The sequence below is a fragment of the Triplophysa dalaica genome, chromosome 15, assembly GCF_015846415.1.
Source record: "Triplophysa dalaica isolate WHDGS20190420 chromosome 15, ASM1584641v1, whole genome shotgun sequence".
In the NCBI taxonomy this organism is placed as follows: domain Eukaryota; kingdom Metazoa; phylum Chordata; class Actinopteri; order Cypriniformes; family Nemacheilidae; genus Triplophysa; species Triplophysa dalaica.
The window spans coordinates 7,539,509-7,564,337 of record NC_079556.1 but is presented as its reverse complement, the minus strand read 5'-3'; the positions used below and the strand labels follow the sequence as shown (position 1 = coordinate 7,564,337).

Sequence of the window (24,829 nt, the reverse complement as noted above, 5' to 3'; positions counted from 1 at the left end):
AAATAAATAAATAATGAAACATTCGGATTTAAGCTTTTAAGTAATTGTTGTTAAAAATGCAAAGTTTTTATGATTTCAGTGTAATAGACACACTTTTACTAAAGTTTAATTTAATATGATTACTAAAAATTTATTGAACTTTTAGAGTCTGAAAAAAATAGACTTTAAGGAGAAAATACAATGTATTTTGATAGGCTAAAAATGTTAGGCCCAGGTACAGAGCAGACAACGCAAACAAATGCTCATCGCGTCACATCTTGCTGCAGCTAAAATTATCCAGTCAGCCAAACCAAAACAACTTAGTACAGGATGGACAAAAGTTAAGCCGAGCACTAATGAAAGCGAAAGATGGGGGTAGGGGTGTGTCTGTCAGCGGCTATGAGAAATCGGACATCCCGCTTTAACTTTCAGCGAGTGGAAAGTAGTTTTTTCTGCGTCTTCTCCTTTCGTTACCTAAAAGCAGCTTAAAGTAACTTAGTTGAAGTAACTTAAGTGAATAAATGAATGATTACAAAACAGCATGTACAAGCACCTGTCATTGTTACTGAATGGACATATGAACATTTGTCTGTAATTAGTATTTTATATCTAACAACAGAAACATTAAATATATAAACGACTTTGGTTTTATTGGGTATTTAAATAAAGTAAGTTCTAAGAACGCTTGCACATTGCGATGACGTCACAAACATTCAAATTGGCACGTTATATCACCTTGCACCATAGTGACGGGTAAAAATAGATTTTTTAAGAGCCTGTCCATCGAAATGACAGGCAATGGAAAAAGTATTGCGCAAGCTCCGGTTGGCGCATCAGCAAATGCAGAAATATCAATGATCATGACGTAAGGAATGTGCTACATGCATAATTAGCAACATTAAGTATTGCATATGAACAGTTTGATTAATAGCCTACATTCTTTAGTCCTTAAAAATGTATTACATAGGCCCTATATGCAAGTTTTTTGGATCATCTTCTGGCCCATTTTTTGTTTGAGACAAGTCGACTACACGGTTACAAAACGTTTGTTGAAACGAACATCCCTAAAGTACAGTCAAATGTTTACTTTTCTAAGAATTGAACAGCGTTTCTTAGCTGAATATGGTGCTGACTAACCTAAACACACACACACACAATAGAACAAATCTGTCTGTGGAATCCCTCCCGCCCTACAATCTTAACACTATATAAATATACTTTTTTTTATTAATAATAAGCAGTGAATACACCGTTCCATGTACCTTCTCAAGGGAAGAGCTCATTTGATGTGCTACGCTCTCTTTCATTAGATGTACTCTGAGAGAGACAGAGTTGGCAAATTTATAACATCATATTTCATCACTTTGCATAATGGTGTACAGGCCCTGTAATGCCGAGCTGAAATAATCCCTACGTCTACGAGAGAACAAAAGCACCAGGTGGTATTGTGTGAGATAGAGGGTGTCGTAACAGAGAAGTAGTTAAACAGGAATATCCCATAATTCAATACTGGCTAAAGATGGAACAATATGTGGAATGAAAGAAACTAGAAAAAAATATTTAAAAGTTTAGTTTTTCTTTTCAGTTTGTGTACCTGAATTTTTTTTGGGGAAAAAATACTCAAAAGGTGTCTTTTTTGTGACTCATTCATTAGTATTCAGAGCCTGACACGACTAGGCTGTAGACCTTTTTCTTTCCCATAGATCAATCTCAAACGCCTGACACAGTTACAGTTTTTGTCTATGATAGACAGTGTCGCTTTATGTTGAAATGAAAACCACAGGCAGGTGTCGGTCTGTATGGAGTCAGCAGGTCATCTCCAAGATAATATTTGTGTTTGTCATTTTAAGTGCTTCGATTTTTAACAAAATTTTACCATCACTACTCAAGATCGATTTCAAGCTGCTTGCTGTTTTCACTTCAGAGAATCTATAATGTACAGTACAATCTGTGATGCGACTGCAGATGTTTAAACTCCAGCTCCTTTACGAATCATTGCATAAATGCATTTGCATTGCCAACAAAATTAATCTCACACATGAAGAGCAAGGGCCTCTGCGAATGCAGATAAATAACTGTTTAATGATTTCATTACGGTTTATGCGTTATGGCTGCGTGTGTTAATAAGTCTGCCGCTATGATCAGATGGGGTTTTAAATGAGGTTCATTGGGTAATAACTCAGCGCCCACCTCTGGTCTGAAAGTTGTCTCTGCAGCACGGATTTGACGAGAGATCCGGGCCGCACGCTTTTCTGCGGGGAATTTTTAGGGCTGCCGTCAGAATCGCCGCTGTCCTGATCACCCATGGCTTTGACGTAACTGCTGCTCCGCATCCTTCTGCATGGGATCTCCTCATCTTTTCCTCCCCATTCATCCTGAGGGACCTGTGCGCACACATACACGCACTCGTTTTATATAATTTTTATACGTTGACATGTTAGCCACATCCAGTGTAGTATACAGTATACTGTTACATGATTGATAGATGAGAGATATGGAGAGAGAAAAACAAAGCCTTTGTTGTAATCCACTCTCTAGTTGTCTATGACGTGAATACACAGTGCATTGTAAACACAATCAGGCACAAGCAAAGACCTTGATCCACAAACATTGATGATTCAATTACCGGTGACACGAGTCCGCGGATCAAAAAACGTAGCTAGAATTTGTCAACAGCATCACCATATAACACACTTTTGTGCATCTACGCTATATTGTAGCGGTACAGTGTCATAATGTGAAATGATAACATCTCGTTTCTTATTAAAGGGAGATTTCACCTCCCCCCCAATTTTTTTCTTATCATTTAAAGGACCTAGTCTTTGGCTGTTTTTGAAGCTTTGATTATGTTTTTTGGGTGTTTAACAATTGATGTTCATGTTTCTAATTTAAAAAAACGCTTTATATTTCAAGTCTATTGTTCATCGATGTCCTACTTCTACCTAAAGTGACTTGATTTCTTCCCGTCTATATAACGTCAATCTTGGCTGAAACCGAATGGCTTCAATCCGGTTATATTAATTAACACTGATAACAGAAATGTTAGTTTTGCTTTTTTATATTGGACAAGAGTTGGATAATAAAACAAGCAGATTGACTAGGAGACTGAAAGCAGGACTTCAAGGGACGTTTCACAGAAGTGTTTTAGAGGTATGCGCACACACACACAATATCAGTGTATTACAGAAAACAGCTTTCACTGCCGATGTTAAAGCTGTTATTTGACCGTTGGTTATCTTAGAATGGTATTGCTGAATTCCTATTACCAGCAGTAGACTGTGATGAAAGTGAAAGTAATTCAAGATAATCAAACACTACTCCAGCGGCTCTTCCTTTTCTCTAAGGAAGGCCTCGCCCCTTTTTGGGCGTATTCCTTTGGGCGGAGGTTATTAAAAGCACTCGGAATAGTGACATCATGTACCCGGGAAGTAGAGGGCTTTAGTCAATTCCAGCCATTCTCTGTAGTCCTTGAAAAGCGAATTCTGTTAAAGACAAAATCCCGCTTGGCAATGAACTTTGAGCTTTATCATTTTGCAGGTATTATTTATGCTCTAACAGCAACATTGCACACTAACTAAAGGTTGACATTGACATGGATTGGTTTTGTGCCCATACAATAGAAGTGAATGGGTACTGCCACTGTTACCAACATTCTTCAAAATATCTTCTTTTATCTTTTGAAGAAAAACGATAGTCATACAAGATTTAAAAGACAAGAGGGTTTTTAAAAATAAGATGCAACCTTATAAATGGCTGGCTCCCTGGGCAGTGCACTTGCTAGTAAACTAAAAAGAAAATTCAGTCACACCCAGTTGTTAGCAAAGGTGGTTCTGTGTAACGGCAATCTTACAACTTTGCAAACCAAAAATCATAAAAAAATCCAAAGAGTCCAAAACTCAGGCGTACCCCAGCATCAGTGCTCTTTTCTATAGGAGAAAAGAGAACAGCTAAAAAAAGCATCTTTATGTTTGTCTGTTTACCATGCAGCCAGCAAGACCAAGGAAAGAAGAGTGTATGCAGTAACGGATGGATATTCATTAAAACAGACTCCTCAGCACAATCCATAACACACAGCAGACACTGGGACACTGTCACAACTGTTATCCATCATCTTTACTGGCTGCCATTTGCTTCCTGGCCCTTTCCCCAAAGAGTGTCAAGGAAACCACTTACCACAGACTATTATTACATGTGGACAGTGACTAATATTACGACTATTGTCATGATCTTGTGTTTTAATGACTCTTTTATGATTGAACAATGCCTCATGAAGAACAGAATGGGCATCTGATAAGTGATTGAGTGATCATGTGACAGGAACAAAGACTGATTGACTTTATGATGCGAGTTTTCCACCAGACTAGCAATTTTGTCACCTAGCAACCAGTCTCATACAAAAATCTTCAGCACACTACTTTAAAACACTACTCTTAAAACACCAGTTTAGAGCAAAACATCTCTGCAGTTGTATTGGCCAAAGGAAGAATTCAATCTAACTTAAAGGGATTGTCCACCAAAAAGTGAATGTTCTGTCATCATTTACTACTGTCCTAGTCCAAGTCATACTCTTGTTATTTCAACCTGTCAACTGTATGACTTAAATTCTTCTGCGGAACACAAAAGAAGAAATTTCTAAGAAAATTGGCAACGAAAAACAGGGGTACACATTACCTTGAGTTGGTTTTGTGTCCAAAGTCCTACAATTATTAACATAAAAGTCAGGTCATGTATTTAATATGTAGCAACTGGACCAGAATGCATGGCATTTATTATAAAATGGCTTAACTGACTTGTTTTTGACAAAACCTTTTGTTTATACGCTAGCCTCTTTTCCAATAAAGGCTACATTCTGTATTAGCCACATTGTGGGTCTTTAGCATTCTGCAAGAGGAATGAATCTGATCCAAGAGTCAATGAAACAGAGTTAATGTCACAGACCCTCCCTCACTCACATGCACGCTCACACACACCTAATCCATACGAGTCCTTAGGTTAATTAAGTCTTGAAGGAGTTTGATATTTTTAGACATTTAATTAACCAAAAACGCCAAAGGACACACACAATCCGTAGAGTAAAACTCATAATAAATCACTAAGATCTGAGACCCCCATCAGTTAAGAGATTGCTAACCCAAATCCAACCATGTTTCTAATTTGCGCAATTTCGTTGTTTTAAATGACGACACGCAGCAGGCGCGTGCAAATTGTGAACGATGCAGTCGTGACGTGCATACGGTGCGGCACAGACATTTTCATAGGTGCGTCGGTGGCACATCGAGATGGAACTACTTTTCAGTTTACTAAGTTTTCAGTGGAGACCATGTCGTATAAATTTGTACGATCTAATGCGTACGTTTGAGTGCGATTTGATTTACCGGCAGTGATGTAAGGTTTAGGGGTGGGGCTTAAGTATTACTTATTTCTAATAATCTTAAATTTTCGTACAATGCACATTGTACGTATTCATAGATATTAGTCACCTCCTAAAATAGTTATGAAATCCAGTGATATCGGGTTGGGAAAACCAAGAAAAACTAATAGCAACTGCTGACACCAACAATTCCTCAAGCACCACACACAACAAACAACATACACTTCAGCCCTGTTTGACCTCTTTAGATGTCTCTCTTCTACTCTTTATTAAGTTGTTGTCAAGACAAACCTGCGTGAAGAGAGTTTTGTTTGGTTCTGGCTGGCTTGGGAACAGCTCTTATTAATTGGTTATTAGATTCAATCCCACTGACCTATTAGAGAATCTATCATAATGCAATTCTCACTATCATGTAACCTTTAGAAGCCAGTGAAAAATACACAGAAGACGTAGGGGTGGAATCTCTGAATTGAAGAGCGTTTAGATACGACAAGTGTGTGCTGTAGTGGTCTGTTCATTAAACACACTTTGATTTTTCGACTCGTGACTCTTTATCATCCTGAGAGTGAATATTCTGATATAACTAAACCTACAAGTGCAGGGGAAAAACCGACTGAAGCTTGTCAACCTTTACTAAAATGTCAATGTCATCTGATGAACTGGCCCAGAAAGAACTTGCAGACATTTATCCATTGAAGGAAATTTTGAGCACCTGCTTTCATTTTTTTATGCATTTCTGTTATTTGAAAAGAAGCAGCTTTGACATTGTGCTTAAAACCTCTTTCTATGTGCAATAAGAAAAAGAGTATCATGAGGGTGGGTAGACGATGAGAAAATTCAGTCATTTATACGTGTGAACAGGTTATCTCTGCCAAAGCATCATACGCAAACACTTTTTCTCCAAACCAAAAACATGCAATTTAATTATCTAAGATGCTTTTTTTTATGCTGCCGTCACTTGGCTTATAAATGTGAGGTGGCACGTGGGCCATACGGGCATGCTTCCACCATCCATCACATCGCTCAGCCTTCTGCTTTCATGATGAAGTGAACTGCTGCTCTCCTCCAAACATGATCAATGATTTATGTAAGACGTGTTGAAACACGGAGGAAACCCCAGCCAAAAGCAGTCATGTAAACTGTTTAGCATTGATTCAATCCAAATCACAGTTTCAGCTTAATCTACTCACGACGTTGACCACCATGATAGACGCGCACCCAAAAATAGACCCTTTATAGCTACAGCTCAGCGGACTCTGCTCCGGATGCCGGACCAGAAGAGCGAGGGGGCGCCCATCCCTTCCAGCAGTGCGTCACAGCAGGCTGCATCGATAACAGCGGCCAAAAATAGCAGCAGCCTGATGGACGGAGAAGCTATTTTTGTTAGGGTCGAGAGAACCTATTAAACGCCTTGACCCAGAGATGCATCACAATCATTGAATGCTGGAGAGTTTTTGTCCCCTTTCCACTGATGTTTAATCCACTTGGACGCATCTGAAATACAAACACACTTAAGATAATTGCTGCGCTGAGAAAGAATGATTAGCGGAGGCCGCTTTCATCCCCATGTGAAACTAAGTCCACAGATGCATTTGAGCTGAATTTAGAAACATAAGTGATGACTGATGCAAACCAATAAGTCAAAAAGGCTAATGAAAAAAGCAAGCGTTTTAATCGGTCTTGTAAGTTCAAGAGCTGTCAGTAAAAGTTTATAACCAACTCACAATATTTCATGTCACCTGGAGCAAACTTCCGTTTTTGGTTTGTTTAAACATCTAGCCAGCGCCTATTAATATAATGAATTTTTATATTTAATTTATGTTAAACATTAATTTATATTTTAATGTATAATAATTATATTAAATAAACGATTTGTTGAATTTTGTAGTATGTTAGTTTTATTAAATAAACAATTTGTTGAATGGGTCCTGAAGTTTGGTCGCATTTAAAGAAAACGTATGGGGAATCGAGTGGTTAAGCTTGGTATTACAGTCTAAATTAAACTATTCGAGAAGCAAGCTTAGCCAAGTAACAGTTCTTCTCAGGTTTCGTTTGCTTGTTATGAGAAATAATATACAGGCACTCTATTATTTGCGCATGTGTACCGGACGTTAAGGGCAGTCCCTGAATGTGTGCATGTGCAGTAACATTTATGTTTGTTTACTGTATGTTGTTGCTTTGAAACCGTCTATAGAATGCGATTCTGGTGGAGGTGTGGGATCTTTGCCTGTATGTGTCTCAATAGCATTTTCGAACAGTAACTAGAAAAAGTCGGAGTGCGCTGGATAGATAAAAAAAGTTGTGTTCTCCTGAGGAGTAACCATAGTAACAGTACAGTAGGGTGCTCAAGTGCTTACCATTAATATCATGGGGTACATAGACAAAACATAAGTACTCTCATTATTCATCACTTTAGAGCACCACAAGATATTCCAGTTGCACTAAAAAACTGAAACCTAAATAGAATAAAAGAAATCATATAAATTTCAAAAGTACGATTTAGGTTCCACATTTTTCAGGCTTCTCAGTCTCTCTCTCTTCTATCTGCATTGACATAAAACATTTATTACTTTTGCAGTAACAATTTCTTTATTTAAAATGTCTTTATTTTATTTTTATTTTTTAAATAAGGAAGAAAAGAGGCCAATACGGGCCCAGAAAAGATTGGAAACTCTTGAAAAGCTTATCAGTGTAAAACCTCAAGAAGCAGGCTTACAAAATCCCCAAAGAACGATTATGCAATTCTAGTCAAAGAGTGGAGACTTTGAAGATGCTAAAATATAACATAGTTTAGTCACAACATAGTTCCCATAGTAACAACCTTTCCTACTCCATAGATTTGACGAGTTTACTATTATTGGAGGAAAACATCTTAATAGTAAGTAAGTGTTTCCAAACATTTGACTGGTAATTCTAGATTGGTAACACTTTACAATAAGGTACTAATAATTAACATAAGCTAACAATGAATATTTATTTTTTTCCCGCTTTTATTTATCCTTTTTAACGTTAGTTCAGGTCAATACAGTTATTCATTAAATGTTGTAGAAGTATTGTTCATTTTTAATACATTTTAGTTAATTCATTAACTAATTGTTAACAAATAGAACCTTACTGTAAAGAGTTTACCACCATATTTTAGTATACACATTATTTAATCTTTATATTTAAAATTGAATATAATACATTTATATTTCAATATAATTTAAATTGATTTATCAAACTTAAAGCATTATCATATTGCATATTGTATAATGCATTAGTAAGCAAGGCATCACATTTTCCTATAATATCGTGCAGCCCTACTTTTTACTATCAGGCTCAAATCTAAAACTGACAGCTAACCACATCAAAGCAACTTCTGGTTAATCCCACATGCATAAATGATTGACACAACGGAACCATTGGATCTGAGATCAGCATTATCCGTGTTTGACACAATCGAGGTCTCCACAAGGCTCCGAAAAGATCTTAATATTGATTTAGGATCTGTTCCTCTCCAAATTCCTCCCTACCCCTGAGGATACACACAGATCCAGATCCATCCATTCATTAATTATCTCAATGGGGCCAACAGCCTCACTGCTCATGCTGTGCTATTGCATAAGTCCAGGACTGCTGAGAGCTGCTGTGTCAGCAGATGTTGAGTGAGGGTGTTTTTGTCATTGTGCACAGTGCATGCTGATCTAACCGCTTGAGTCAGGCATCTGCAACACTAAAACAAAAAAAAACAATCTCAAGTATGAAATGCTGGTGTACTAGTTAAAGTCCTAGTGAAATTAAACATAACAATGCCTATTTTTACGTGAAATATTGCAGCGTTTATTGTGAATAGTTTTTCAATGTGTTTGATTCTTCTTATAATTTGTGTGTCCTCATAATCTTTAAATCTAAAAATTCAAATCTAAAAATGCACATCCTTCCTGTAATGACTATCCATCCTAAATGAAGTATGTAAAATGGCTTGGGCTGAGCATCCGTTAACTCCTCCCCTCCAACTGTCTGCTGCTCGTTCCATTTCAAAATGCAAAAGCTCTTTTTATACATCCAATCAAATCGCAGAGAAAGACTAAAGCCACGGCCACTACTTTGAAAACGATTGCAACATCCAGTTTACGGGACTTTAAAAAGGCCCAATTAGTACCCGAATAAACCAACTCCCTCATCTGTCATCCTACACTGTACATTCAAAGACAGCTGTAAAGGAAAAACAACAGGACCAGGAATTTATTATGAGTTTATCAGGTTATTTCAACGTGACAGGTTCTTTTTCAGTTGTTAAGAACATCAAAAAGACATCAAACAAATACTCTCATTTGATCTAAGCGAAGCTAAAGCAACAGTCAGATTTTAACTTGGGATGAATTAACTCAAACAATATTACAGTGAAGTAGGTCTAGCGTTATTAAAGAGCTGCCTTGGGCACATACTAAAGTATGATAATGATCTCATAAGGACGAGCAATTTCTAAGTTTTCATACAGTAGCTGTACTTTACCATGGTAGGTACAGCACTATGTGATTCATTTAACAAATCCTTTTATTAGGCAATCGTGGCCTAATGGTCAGAGAATCGGACTCGTGTGAATAATAAATTTAATTATATTATTAAAATGTAATAAATTTAATAATAAATGACCAGAAGGTTGCCGGTTCATCAGGGCCGGCGGGTAACGATTGAGGTGCCCTTGAGCAATTGAGGTGCCCTTACCCCTACTTGCTCCCCGGGCGCTTCAGCGATAGCTGCCCACTGCTCCGGTGTACGTGTGTTCACCACTTGCTGTGTGTGTGTGTTCACTACTCACTGGATGGGTTAAAATCAGAGGTCACATTTCTGGTATGGGTCACCATACCTGACAAATGGGTCACTTCTTACTCTTTGAGTAAAAAAACTCTCCAGTGCAGTGTACTTGTTTTGGACAAACACGCTTAAAGCACTCATATGGCATGAATACGTGTTTTTGGTGTGTTATAAGATGCCCATGCATGTGTTAGACACGTTTAATTGCTAAAACTAAAGTGTCTGAACAAAAGATGCATTCTATCTAAAAGCGAATGCGAACCCAGACCTGCTTGAGAGATTAAGACCAATTATAAGTATATTTTAGATTGTAAAAGACTTTGATACGGACTAACACGAGTTGAGTTCTTGTGTGTTTGTGATCTGCAAATGCATGACATGACATTTTATCACCTGTCAGTACAATTGCTTGGGAAAATTATGTTTTGAATATGGTAAGACGCGATACATTTCCCTCACATTCTTGCAGTATTTGACCAATCACTATGCACTGGTAAAATGGCCAATCATAGCACACCTCGCTTTTCAGAGCGATGAGCTTTTTAAAATATCTGCGCATTTCAGAGTGGCGGGGCAAAGAGGAGATACAAACATGCACGGTATGTGAAAAATACAGTTTTTGAGAGTTTTTGAACCTTAAATCGTGTATACATATTACATTACATCTAAAACAAATGATAATATTTGTTTTAGCCGTGTCATTTGACCCCTTTTATTGAAACATCCAAATAGGCTTGAATTTTAATACAAAAATAAATTACAGCTTCCCATTCAGTTGGCGGCACCCTAAATAATGAAACCCGATTAAATGTGATGCATTTGGTAAATCACGAGGTCAATTCTAATCAATATGACTGATTGTTTGCAATAATTCTGTACATAAGCAATGGGAACATACTCGTCTGGTCTGAGTGACAAGGCCAATAAATCTGCTTCTCGATTTAGCACGTGAGACATATAGAACAACACACATATACACCAGCCAGGCCATATTTTCCATCAGTGCAAAACAAACACATTCCTGCCTATAAAACAACCTCTCCAGCAGACAATTACTTTTCACTCTGTTGGGAACCTTTGAATAACAAAGAACAAACACCGGCAACAAGAGGCTGCAGATAACAGAGTAGCCATACAGACACTTGTTTTTAAAACAAGGGTTGTGAATGTTTCACTTTATATTTATGCAGGATAGTAAACCTCAGATCAGGGGCGTATGAAGAGACTGAAAATGGAAGGGGATGCACATTATACACCTTGCATCATGAATATGAATAAGGTGCTATAGATTATCGCTTACAACTGACATCATTCAGCCTGCTGCAAAAGTGACTGGTTGGCAAAGGGTTCACTAGGATTTTAAAGAAATAGTTCACCCAAAAATGATAATGAAAATGTCATCTCAGATGTATATGACTTCAGTTTTTTAATAAAATAGTCATTTTAGACTATTTAGACAGGAAAATATTAAGAGGCCTGTCCAGTTTTCCTTTAATCAGCATTTGTGCATGTATTGTGACCATTCCAATCCAGTGTCTATTCAATTTCAACAAAACAAGCCCCAGGATTGACATAAAATCCCCCAGCCGCAATGTGAAAGACTGAGAGAATGCATGATCATTTTTGGAAAATCTGGTTTATTCCATCATATATTCATTTCTGAGGATTTCCTCAAATTTGTGTAAAAACGTTAGTGTTGTGTTGTTTAAATATGAATAGGAACGTGCATTCATTGCAGTATTCAAGATCTGCACACATTGCATCTTTTTGTTATTTTGACCAGTCTGCCCCATTTCCATTTTCTAAAAATAATTACGAATAAAAATACTTTGGGAGAAAACTTGTCAATAGTTTAAAGAATGAAACAAAATTGATAATTTTACCTTATTACACACCTATTAATAGTAAATTCAGAAAAAGTCAATATAATTTTGGAGACGTCTCTTAATTTTTTCCACTGCTGTATACAGGTCCCAAATTATGGAAACACCAATAATAAATAAATCCACATACATCCTTCATATAAGCAGCCCAAATTACTCCAGTGAGTCTTTTAAAATGAAACTATATGGATATGAAACACATTAGCTAAATTCAAATATGTTTCTGTGAAGACAAAAGCCATTTAATTGTTAATAGAGAATTTTGGGGGGGATTTCGCTGAACTTTTCTTCTAAAGCTGGCATGCCTAAAGTCTTCAAACACAATAATTGGTCTCAAAGATTACGGGGGAGGAACTTCAAAACTAACAGTTTATAATGGTACTTTTCTACAGTTACACAAGCGAGATCATAGTTCACCAGTGGGACTCACCTGTAAATAATGACAAGGCCTCATGGAGGACTTCAGATCTTGAGGCATCGCCGGTTTCTCCAAGTTAAGGGAAGATTTGCGGTAGGCTTCTTTAGCCTGGCTGACCGTCAGCGTCGACCACGAGCTGCGCTTCATAAACTTTCCCTCGGGGGCCATAGAGATGCTCTCGCAAGCCGAGCATTTCACGTCATTGTTGCTCTTAGAGGTCTTGAGTGAAAGGTCACCGAAGTGACTGTGGCCCATGTCCGGATAACAGTGAGTGATGTGATCACCATGGTGACGGCTCATGATGCTGGGAGTCCGGTAGGTGCTGTCGCTGTCGAGGTTGTCGTCGGAACTCCACCAGCCTGCTATCCCTGAGCGTTGCTTGGAGTCCGACTTGCGTTCCTTGCTCTTACTCCTTTTGCTGTGTTTGTGGTTGCCATGGTGATGTCCGTGATGGTGGTGGTGGCCGCTGTCGGAGCGGGAGTCTCCCTTGGTGCCGTTCATCTTGGACGATCCCTCCAGCGAGTGGGATTTAGTGAAAAGCTTCTGGACCGAGTGCACCAGGTGGCGGATGCGTCCGGGACTCTCGTTGCGTTGCTCGCTGCTTGTGGTGGTGGCAGACGTGCGCTGGTACTGCAGTGTGTGAAAACCGTCTCTGTGAATTGGCAGCTGCTTTTCAAACTGGTCCAGCAGGTTTGCAGGTATCCGGTTCATCTTCCCGGACCCGCCGCTGCTGCCGCCGCCTCCGCCACCACCGCCGCCGTGAGAGGCGGAGCCATCATCCCGCGAGCCGTCATGGTGTGAACTGTAGTGCATTCTGGGAAAGGTGCTGCTGGAAACGTGGTCAGATGCCATGGAAACGGGCATTACCATGCATTCCGAGTGGATGGAGCTGCGAGGTGAGCAGCGATGTGGATCGAGAGGGAAGCTCTCAGTCGGACTGAGCAGGTAGGGAGAGCGGGAGTCAGGGCCAACATGCTGGAAGGTGTCGAGGGACTGATCGCAGTCTGGCAGCCCACAGGTGTGTGCTGATGTGAAGGTGAGCTGAGGACGACCACTTGATAAACCTTTCATATTCCTGGGAGGGGAGGGGTAGCTGTCTTCATCGAAGTACGGCGGGGGACACCATGAATCTGGCTGATCTATGAACGAAAACAGAGAGAGAGAGGAGTAAAACATTCTCCAACGGCATTCTGCATTGTTTTAGACCTTTATCCATTCAACTGCAATGCTTCTGCAAACTAAATCTCATGGAAGTGTGGGAAGGACTAATAGGGATGTTTGCAAAAAAGTGGTGGGGGATGAAAACGAGCTGAATGCTGTGTTTTTATGATTTCAAGCGATCTACCGGCAGCAACACAGCTGCCCGGCCATGGAAAACACAACAATTCAGTTCATGAATGAAATGAACTCATGACCGCACAAAAGCACATTGAACAGCCCTTCGACGAATCTTGCCGGCTTCTTCTTCCAGGCTTTATAAGGACAGAGAGTTGCAAGCCTTGCCATTTATCCAATGCAAAGTAAAATAATAGCCTATCATTTTGGAAGCACTGCACCATCCGTCAAAGCCAGCTCTGGACAGAGAGGTAGAGAGAGAGAGCGAGAGAGCACATTGAGGTGCATCAGTGGTTGTCCTTGGGAACACAGCCCAGAGATTAAACATTCAATGTAATCTTTCATCAAAGTCACGTATGGCCAGCCTGTCATTTCACTGAGGTTAAACACTGAGGCGATGTTCTTCTCATACGTTCATTTGGCCTTTCTGACATAACTATTTCATGCTAGCAGATCACATCTGATTTCACACAGGGGATTAATGTGAATTTTCATGTGGTGAAAGAACCTGGGAATTTGTATTCAAAATAGTGTAGACAAATTTTCCAAATGTTTTTTCCAAGAAACAGATGGTTACATAAGTAAAAAAAGTCACAAGCATGGACTGACATTTACTCATAGTGTTCTTTTGTTAAAAGTGAATTCAGTGAATTTATTTGAGGAAAACCTATTTCCTCAAATACCTAAAGCCTATTTCAACGAACCACAAGTAAATAAGCAAGGTAACGTTTAGTTTATTTCATTCATAAGTGTTATGTGCTGGCATCCCTGGGACACAACTTGACAGGCAAACATGGTAATAATACCATGGTAAAGCACACCAAAAGAAAAGCATGGTCATTGTTGAGCTGCGAGAATTAGTTGTAATAAAACCTCTATTATTTTTATTTCAAAGTTACTATTAATCTTTGTAGACAAAATCAAGAGTTAGTTTAAATTTATATCCTGTCCTTACTGATTCACCCTCAAAAATCCATTATGTTATTTTAACAGCGAAGAATTATTGAACAGTTCCAGATTGTCAATTTGTTCAGGCCAGAAACTGTGAAAACAACAACAATAACAAAAAGATTTTGAAAAGGATAGTTATACAAATATTTGTTATTATTTCAAACCTGTGTGACAATTGGCCACTGGCTTTTAGTTGACTTTTCATTTGAATGGACATGAGACCATTTCTCAAAATATCAAAAAGAGTCATAAACAGGTTTTGGAACTACATGATGGTATTTTAATAATGACAAAATCTTCTGTTCTTTTAATCACAACAAACACACAGACCTCCTACATTCATCTGAATAACACCGGCACTCAGCGAACACCATCATGTTTCTTTTAAAACATCACTGACCCAAAGTCAGAAGCCACATATCATGGAAGAATTTTGGAAAGCAACCAGTTGAAAAGCCTCCCGTGTGTTTAATTAGAGCACAAACAAAGCATTGACCCATAAGAAGATCTTTAGCCCAGGTCAGCAGACACCATAATGATGCCAAACATCATCTCGACTGAAGACGACCTGAAGGAGAATGTCAAGTTTGTTTACTTTGAGTGTGCGAAAGAACATTCTAGAGTGATGGTGAATCACAAAGAGGCACTTCATTACAAACAACACAGAGAGAATCAGATTAAAGGAAAAACAAAATCGAATGGTCTTAGTCCAAATTTCTTTTTCAGAGGGTCTGTAAGAACTGCCCAATATGGTTGCGTCTTTTACAATAAAATCATTTTCACTAATTTCTTAAAAAATATTGACTCAAGGCTCTCGCTGGGTTGCCTCATTTTTTTATTGCAAGTTAAAAAGCACTCCAAAAGAATAGGTCACTGACTGGAATTAGAAAATTCACTCATTTACATTCTTCAGTCGAACACAATTAAATATATAACACATACAGTATATTTAATAATAACCTGTCTTTTCCTAGTTTGTAAAGCTATTGAATGGGGCCAAAGCACATCCATCATAAATGTAATCAATACTTATATTCTAGTGTATAATTGTTTTCTGAAGAGAAATAATACAATCATATTTTTAGCTTATTTAGTGACTCATGTAAACAGACATCCCAAGTTCTTTGGTGTTTAGTCACAACACAACACAACAAAACAGACAACCATCATGGGACTAATAAGAACAAATAAAATTCAACGTGTCACCTTATTTAAGATGAATTATACCAATTATTTTAATATACACATGGATAAAAGTGAAAACAATTAGTCTGACTGATTTTTTTCAGGCCGAATCATATTCCTTTAATCGACACATTATCTTAATAGTCAAAACCAATAGCATTTTAAAGGGAGATGTTTCGAAACCACTGTAGCCTATCACTATAACATTTCCATGGCGACGCGGCAGTGCTTGTCATGTGACCGCAGAGCCAGAGCAGCTGTATGCATTGCTTTAACATCGCTTCCAAAACAATACACAAACTGTTAACTATGTCATGAAATATCTGCAATTCCGATTGTCAAATATTTGCATGTGAATGTGTTTTGTTGTTTAAACACTTTTATAATGATCGTTTTAATTAAGCTATAAGCGAGCGCAGCCATGTATGTTTCTTCCGTGGTTTGAGATCTGTCGGATTTATATCACGTGAATTCACCCACTTCTCTTAAAAAACACAAACGTAAATCCCTGGTGAACTGGTAGAAGAATTGAGTGATCTTAACAATTGCTTACGTTGCAGATGCTGTGTCTAAACTAAATAAAACACATCCGTCCAATTACATTCGAGGAGATTGTTATTGCCGCTATATAGACAATCTCTAAATGTATTTTGTGCTTGTAGGCACGTGTATATGTCTGAAGCCTAAATTAAACATTGTGTGCTTGAAAGCACTCCATAGATATGTGACAGGGTTGAGTCTGTCTCTGGCTCAGTGACAGCCAAAGTGCTGAATGTTGTAATCACACCGGTGTGATCGTACACGTCAAATGGTTAACAACGTTATGAAAAGTTATTTCAAACATTAAAGACAGACTGGAACCCTGCAATTGACGGAAATACTATGTAGACTTGCTGCAATGAACGGAAATCCTTCGTAGCGATGGAGAACTTTAATCCATGTATACAGGTAAACTGTTCCTGCTTAAACTATTCCCTTTTGTATTCCATCAAAGAACGGCAACAAGGGTGAGTAAATGATGATGATTCAGGTGCACTCTCTTTAAGTCCCAGAAGTCTCTGCAAACCCGTGAGTTACATTTTTGAGTGATATGCACACAAAAATACTGTCAGAACCAACAGTGCACATGCAGCAGACATAAGTGTTGAGTCTTTGGAAGAGATGTAAGAGTCTTGTGGCAGCATGTTTAGCTATTTCTCCTTCAGTCGAATCCAACACATCTGCACCACAATGTCAACAGCAGAGAAGAAGCACAGATTGCAGAGTGAAATTAAAAGATTAATTTCAAACACTTTGCTTTACAATGAGACCAACCAAAAGAGCTTTTCTAAACCCAGTGGACTGAAGAATATCCTCTTGGGAGGAGAAGAGCCCTGTAGTACTTCACTGCAAAGAATCTCTTAGATGATTACAGCTGCTGACAGCATGTTTTGTATTGCTAATTTCATCTAGCCAGAAAGTCAATTAAGAAAGGCGAAAAATGCCCCTCTGGATTCACAATATACAGTATATGGCTATTTAAATGTCATATGGTATAATATGCAAATGATTATGTATAGAAATAGTATATAAAATGTTAAAATATCTCCACATCAACAACAAACCTAAATCATTTTCTTTTGCTCCTACATTTTTCTTTTATGTAATATCATGCTGGATTGGCATAAACATGGTTTGATGTGCTCAAATAATAAATGTGTTTGACCTGTCAAATATCCATTTTAAACTGCAATGTTTGTTTTATATATTTCACAAGGTAGAATCGAATATCTTTCCAGGCAACCCAGTTTTAGATTCCCTACTAGCATACTGTATATTACAATGTTTGCGTTACAGGTGATGGCATGATGCATACTGTTTTACATTTAGATGAGCTGTACGTATCATGAACTCGTGAGTGACCAATGGCCTGTGAGATGCATCTGCTGAAAGGGAACTTTAAGGTCACACAATTTTTGCCCGACAGGGAGAGGTGACTTTTTTCTGTATCCATTTTACTGCTGCATATTTAAACCAACTATTTATTGGTTACTGCCCAGCGCTTTGAACATAAAATTGCCTTGCGCTTGTATCCTGATGATGCGCTTCCTGTGATGGATAGAGAGGGCCCTTGGTCTCGGTATGAACTCAGATGAGGTCATTAGGAGCCCAGGAGATTTGTAAGAGTGGACCGATGCTCCACAGCCTGAAGCACTTCCTGTCACCTCATCTCATGATGTGAGTCTTCATACCCTGGACGGTCCCTTATGAATGAATACTGCTCGCTGCTGCATCCCGCATACTAACAGTGTGAGTGCACTCAGAAACAGGCACCTTCTCGTATCTCTCGTCCCCTTGTCTTTCTGCAGGGGGCAGCAGGTAGAAGCTTTATTTCTTACTGTGTCACTTCAGGAGTGCTTGTAAAGAGGGATGTTTAATTTCCCACATTAACGGCATGGAAAGCGAGATGTGATAGATATGCCGAACCACATGGCAACGACAAAGAACACGTGTGTTTAAAAAAACTTACGAAAGCAGCAGATATTGCTCTTTTGTCACCCTTTACATGCTTCATTAAGCAAAATGTTCCCATAACGTTCTACTTTGTTCCAGCTTGACAATTAATCCTTCAATTAATCAGCCCCCCACCCTTTCATAGCAGTCCTATTCTTTTCTCTAAACAATCCCTCTTCATTTTATGAACTCGCTTTTACAAAGTGCAGCTTTCCCTCCTGCCCGTGAGAGAGAGATACCCGAGTTCTGATAAGCTGGGCGAGTTCCCGTTAAATGCTTATCGTAAAGGACTAAATTAGCGTCGGGCTGATGAGGGCTGTTATCTGTGTCTGGTTCTGCTCAGCGTGGTAAAACACCCCTAATCCAAGCAGACTAAAGACCAACATTTGGAATATAGACATGGTTTACGGAATGGAAAGACGACATACAACAGCATTTGAAAGGTTATTTAATCAATAATTTTTCGACTTGGGATGTCAATTGAATGTAAAAGCATGAGTTAGGAGGACGGCATTGCATTTCTGTACATCGCTGCAGCAGATTGTGGTATGTGAAGTGTGTTTCATGAATTAAAAAGCGAAGCTTGAAGCTGGTGTGGCCATGTAACTAGAATTTCAAAGGCCCTGTATAGATGCAATACAGAAGAGCATTGCTTCAAGAAATCCTTCAGGAGTTAATCGCTTATGTAACCTTCAAACATGAACTCTCTGGCAAGTCCAATAAAAACTCTTATGGTTGCCACAGTAACAAGTGTTTAAAATGTTTACAATAGTGTCACATAGTTTATTGTGGTTCAATTTCACAATGTCAAAAAGCTACACTTTTGCATGCGCTAAAGACTTAATAGAAATGTAATTTGTGCAGAAATCTGTCACATAAATTGTAAACATTATATTTACATTTATGCATTTGGCAGACGCTTTTATCCAAAGCGACTTACATTGCATTATCCTATACATTTGTTTCTAAGTATGTGCAATCCCCTGGGATCGAATCTATGACCTTGGCGTTGTTAGCGGTATGCTCTTACCACTGAGCTACAGGAAAGCTATAAATTATTGTAAATCTCAAGCCTCATCATACCTGGGTGTTAGTGCATATTGCTGTAAAGAAAGCTGTTTGAAAACTCATCATTTTGTTCCTCAAAGACACCATTTAAACTTCTTCAATTCATATTGTGCTTATATTGTGACTAGACCTCTTCAGGACCATGGTCAGCTCCTCAATGTTCAAATTTTTTTAGTTTAAGAGGTTCTTTGTTTAAGTAAGCAGAACTTTCAAATTTTGATTACTGTTAAGTTAAAGTGCAAGTGCGAATAAAATATAAAATTTCTACTTTTTATGAAATTAAGTAGACAGAACTTAAACAAAAAGTACACCAAAATTGCATTTTTAAGTTAACGAAATTCCATCCATCCATTTTCTACCGCTTATCCGAACTACCTCGGTTCACGGGATTAACGAAATTCTTTCAGTTAATTTATTTTACATATTTCTTAGTCTTAATATGCATAGATCAAACATCTTGACCTATGCAACCCAGAATGAGTAAGAACTGATCTCAGAACTGGCATTAGCACAGTTGCTGCTCACAAGTAACATAACACGTTACAGTTCAAACTTAGCTTCGCAGAAGCTAAGCACATGCACCACTCTTCTAAACAATGGTAACCACAAATCCGAAAAATCTGTCCACTAACACTAACAAGTCTTTAACTTTACTAAAAACATATACAATAATCATGTTTCTTTATTTACTCTCTATTGCAGTCTAACGCAAAGCATGCTGGGAATTGGAAATCCTTCTTGACCCATTGTGTTGAATTAATGTGTTTAAATTAAGTAAATTGAACGAGGAGCAATTTTTTTTTTTAGTTTTAGTCAAAACTTCAAGTCAACCAAAAACAATAATTATACTTTACTCAAAAGTAAGTAGATCTTTTTTATAAAATTCAGTTAATGTTACTTAATCTGTTTGATTATTTTGAACATTTGGGTTTACAGTGTGGAAGTTTGATCACAGATTACAGGGTTTCACCGAAATGGGTTTGTCACAAGCCTTTGCAGATACCAATAATTTACAAAACAGTTAATTTGACAAAAATCATGTTTTTTATTTTGCATTCCAAGTGTTATCAATCAAATTGCAGTTGTGCTGTTTGGATTAAGTTAAAATATGTCTAAAATAGAGCTAACTGACAATATAAAACAAAACAAAAACATCCTAACATCATAAGAAAATGATTTAAAAAATGTGTTTCATATATAAATAATATAATACATAATTTAATGTCAGTTGTAAAACATAAAAATAACAGGTTTAAGATTTTTTTTGCTGGTCTAAAGAAGCTAAATGTTTGGTTAAAGGTACGGTTTACCCTAAATACAAAATGTATTATGTTTTAAACACACTCAAGTCGTTCCAAACTTGCATGACAAAAAAAAAACTTTTAACTAGCTAGCTGTCAACCTCCAAAAAGGATCCAAGAGCACCATACAAATCATCCTAAATGTCAACAACATGCCAATTTTTATTATCTCTAAAAAAAGCACATACGTTATAAGTTTATATAGAAACTACTCAAACTCTTTGAATAAGTAACAGTAGCTGGATTCACAAAAACTATTCTTAAAACAAAATATAAGAATGTTCTTAATATAAATTATATAGTTTATAAGAATATTCCTTTTAAAAAAATTTTTTTAATTTTTTTCATTAAAATAAAATGACACATGCTTTGTAAATCCATCTTCAGATAACAAAATTAAGAACTGTCTAAAGAAGTTAATTTGTGAATACAAAACATTCCTAGCCCTTTTCTTAAATTTGAAATTAAGAAGAAATAAGGCTGTAAAGAAGAATTTTCTTGTTTAGAATGTTTTGTGAATCCGTCCCCAGATTTTTAATTGTTAAGGTTATGGTTGTTAAAGGGGTGCTGCAACCATGTGTCACTCATTCTGACTTCTTTACAATGTTAAACGTGCTTACTTCTCATGCTTAACATAGTCAACTTGTCTAAAAACGAGTTGGGCGTATTACGTTATATTTCTGTGCTCAATGCAGGTACAGGTTTCGGAAAGTTTTTTTCAAACTGATTTGTAACCATTTTCTTAGTCCCTTATTGGACGATTCTCCCGGAAAAGCATGCAGCAGCATGGAGAGTAGGAGACGTAGGCAGACGTCCCTTTCACTTGTGTGCAGCAGAGAGAGAGAGCATATATTTGCGAAGTTCATGTGTTTGTTTGTTCACTGTATTTGGGTGATGAATGTTAAGAAACGCTGGATATAACGCTGGATTTTCAGATCGTTTGAAACTGATACATGGAGCCGTTGCCGTGCTAAAAGATGCCGGAAAGGAACAGCATGCAGTGCGTCAAACTGATGTCATTATTTTGTTGACAATGTGCTTTAGTTCAGTCTACCTCAACCCCCTCCCCGCACGCGTCGTATGATTTCGGAAGTAATCGTACAGCTGTATCTATCTTTTATAAATATGATCAGACTAAATACTCTGCGAAGATACGACGTATACAATACTACTCTATAGGTACTGAAGATTAATATGAGATTGGCAGAAACCCTGTTTGTTAGTGCCGCTTTAACTTGTCAAATAGTTAATCTGAAACCCTGACAATGAACACAAATTTACTACTGCTGCAATACTGACAAGTAAAGAGGTCAAATGTCAAAAATGACAGACCAGCATCTGTGTGTTCCTTGTATATACACATACAGTAAACACCAAGAAACAAGCATATAAATGAGGATACACATACATAAACAACAAATGCTACACACAGGAAAACACATATACACACGGAAAAAAATAAAATGAGTTTGCACCAGCACAAAATGTGAAATCTTGTTCGAGTAAGTGCAATGTCTTTTTTTATATCTTGTTTACTGACACAAAGTTCAAAACAACACAATTGACCTTAACCTCCTCACACTCTAAACCAATCACAACAAAGAGAATTTACACCCTAAACGAATCATAGCCAAAACAAATTAACACTAAACCTTTCAAAGCAAAGAGACTCTCCACTAGACCACAACACATCACAAACTCTGCTCTATTTCATCCGTGTGAGAGAAAAGGACTGTCAGTTCCCTCAATTGAATTTATCTCCGTAATTTCAGACTTTTAGATCTAGCTACCTTGTCATAAAGGCTCCCAGAGGGTACATCAACCGACATGACACAGAACTGATGATTCACCAAATGTTTAGGACGATCTTTTGACACTTTTTTTTAAAGTGAATGCTCAATATACAAAAAAAACAAACATTTATAAGACCAGCATTGCCGTTTGATGTTGTAAAATTCATCCTCTTCATCAAGAACCTGCATGGTGCTGTGTGCTTGTATCTTATTTTGCCTGCAGAGGAAGCTGTCACAACATTAACAGTGTGCCAGACAGAAACAGTGTGACTGTATTTTGTTGGGCCTGAATATAAGAGCAGACTGTAATTCCAACCCAAAATAAGGAGAGGAGTGGAGAAAAAGAGGAAACAGAGAAAATGAAAGGGATAAGAAATGAAGAGTCAAACATCTTCTAGCTGTTTCTTCAAACATAATCTAAAAACTCCTTTCAGGCAACAAATTATGATTTCTTCTTAAATATCTTCTGACTAAATGGGTTATATGTGTTTATGGTTCTCATTCAAATGATCGATAAAACATTTAGTGTGGTTCAATAGATAATTTACATGCTTGAGTAAGCAGGACTCTAGATGCCCCCACACACGATACCCAATACAGGCATTTGTCCGGTTAATTCTGCCATTAGCTTCAAATGAAAGCCAGATTAAAGGAAAGGCCACTGAAACCCATTTAATATGTGTGTCTGTGTGTGTATCACTGTAATAAGGCCATATAGCACATCTGCATCTTTTCTGACAGTGTGCTTATCTGATTCGGGGTGAATGTAAATGTCAGTTGCTGACTTTAGTCATTACGAAACATCTGCTGCCCCCTGCCAGACTGATTAAAGTCCCTTTGATGTCATTTTCACCCTCATTTGCATTTTAACACCTTGGCCAACTGGGAAACTGATGACCTCACTACCCGTCTAATTATCATTGCCCTTCAGAGCTGTTAATGTCCTTCAATAAAATGTTGACTTTAAGTTTGTTGAGTATGAAGACAGTTGTTTTGCTGGTTTGTTAAAAAGTAAAGTTATGACTGCAAGCACTATGCCTAAAATATGTGACTTTCCTACATAATGCATTTTTAATGAATGTAATTTCGGAATAATTTTGACTTCACACTTAACATCAAGAAAAACAATCACAATTTAAGGGTTTATTCACAATGAAACTATATTTATATGAAAACTGAGTTCAAAAGTGTATTTTTTGCTCTAAAGGTACATAAAAGGAATTGTTCACTTTCAACATACATTTTCATGATAATTTACTCACCCCTGTTGTCATCCAAGATGTTTATGTATTTTTTGCTTTAGTCGAAAAGAAGTTACGTTTTTTTATGAAAACACTGCAGGATAATTCTCCATATAGTGGACTTCAATGGACTCCAAACGATTGAAGGTCAAAATTACAGTTGCAGTGCATCTTAAAATGGCCTTAAATGATACCAGACGATGAATAAGGGTCGTATCTAGCGAAACGATCTGTCATTTTCTAAAAATAATAAAATGTATTTGCTTTATAAACACAAATGCTCGCCTTGCTCTATCCTGCAAAGCGTGCTCAGGACTTCACGTAATACGTAATGATGAGGAAAAGGTCACGCTTGACGTAGGCGGAAGTACCGAGTCAGTGTTCACAAGTTGAACTGGTAAATACTTAGTCAATCGCCGTTTACAAAAAAGGGAGTTTAAAGGTAAAACAACAATATTGGACGATTTTGAACTTGATGGCGAAGATGAGATGGATTTCCTCGCCCTGCCCTACCAACATAGTCGTGAGCGCGCTTTGGTATCGTTTAAAGCCTTAAAATACATAAACATCTTGGATGACAACAGGGGTGAGTAAATTATCATGAAAAGGTATGTTGATTTCTTAGCGAACATAAACATAACAACAACAACAACAATTATAAAGTTATTTTAAATATTAATAAGTGTTATTATTACTACTAATTATCGGTATATTAATTATTAATATAAATAATTATATCTATAATTATTATAATAACGACAACAGCAATTGTCATTGTTATTATAATAATAACATATATTTGTATAATATGTTGTATATATTATTATTATTATTTTAAATAGTCATACTAAATAATATTAATACTAATAAATACTAATAAAATATTAAATATAAAAAAAATCATAACTGCTAGGACACAGGACTGGAATTATGGCTGTAGCTCCTGAGAAGCAGTTGAGATTGATTAACGTCAGTGTACTTGAATTAACAGTAAATATATTAAGCATGACT

The 24,829-nt window shown here is 37.4% G+C and overlaps 1 protein-coding gene across 2 annotated transcripts in view; it reads right to left on the bottom strand.

Moving 5' to 3' along the window:
• The window catches only part of dlgap2a (discs, large (Drosophila) homolog-associated protein 2a), a 135,113-nt gene that overhangs the window by 35,895 nt on the left and 74,389 nt on the right, over window positions 1-24,829 (bottom strand). For both annotated transcript variants that reach the window (XM_056767935.1, XM_056767936.1), the window contains 2 exons: window positions 12,464-13,590; window positions 2,170-2,363 (listed from right to left, as the gene is read on the bottom strand). In XM_056767935.1, coding sequence (XP_056623913.1) covers window positions 2,170-2,363; window positions 12,464-13,590 — 1,321 coding nt within the window. The remainder of the gene's footprint in view (window positions 1-2,169; window positions 2,364-12,463; window positions 13,591-24,829) is intronic.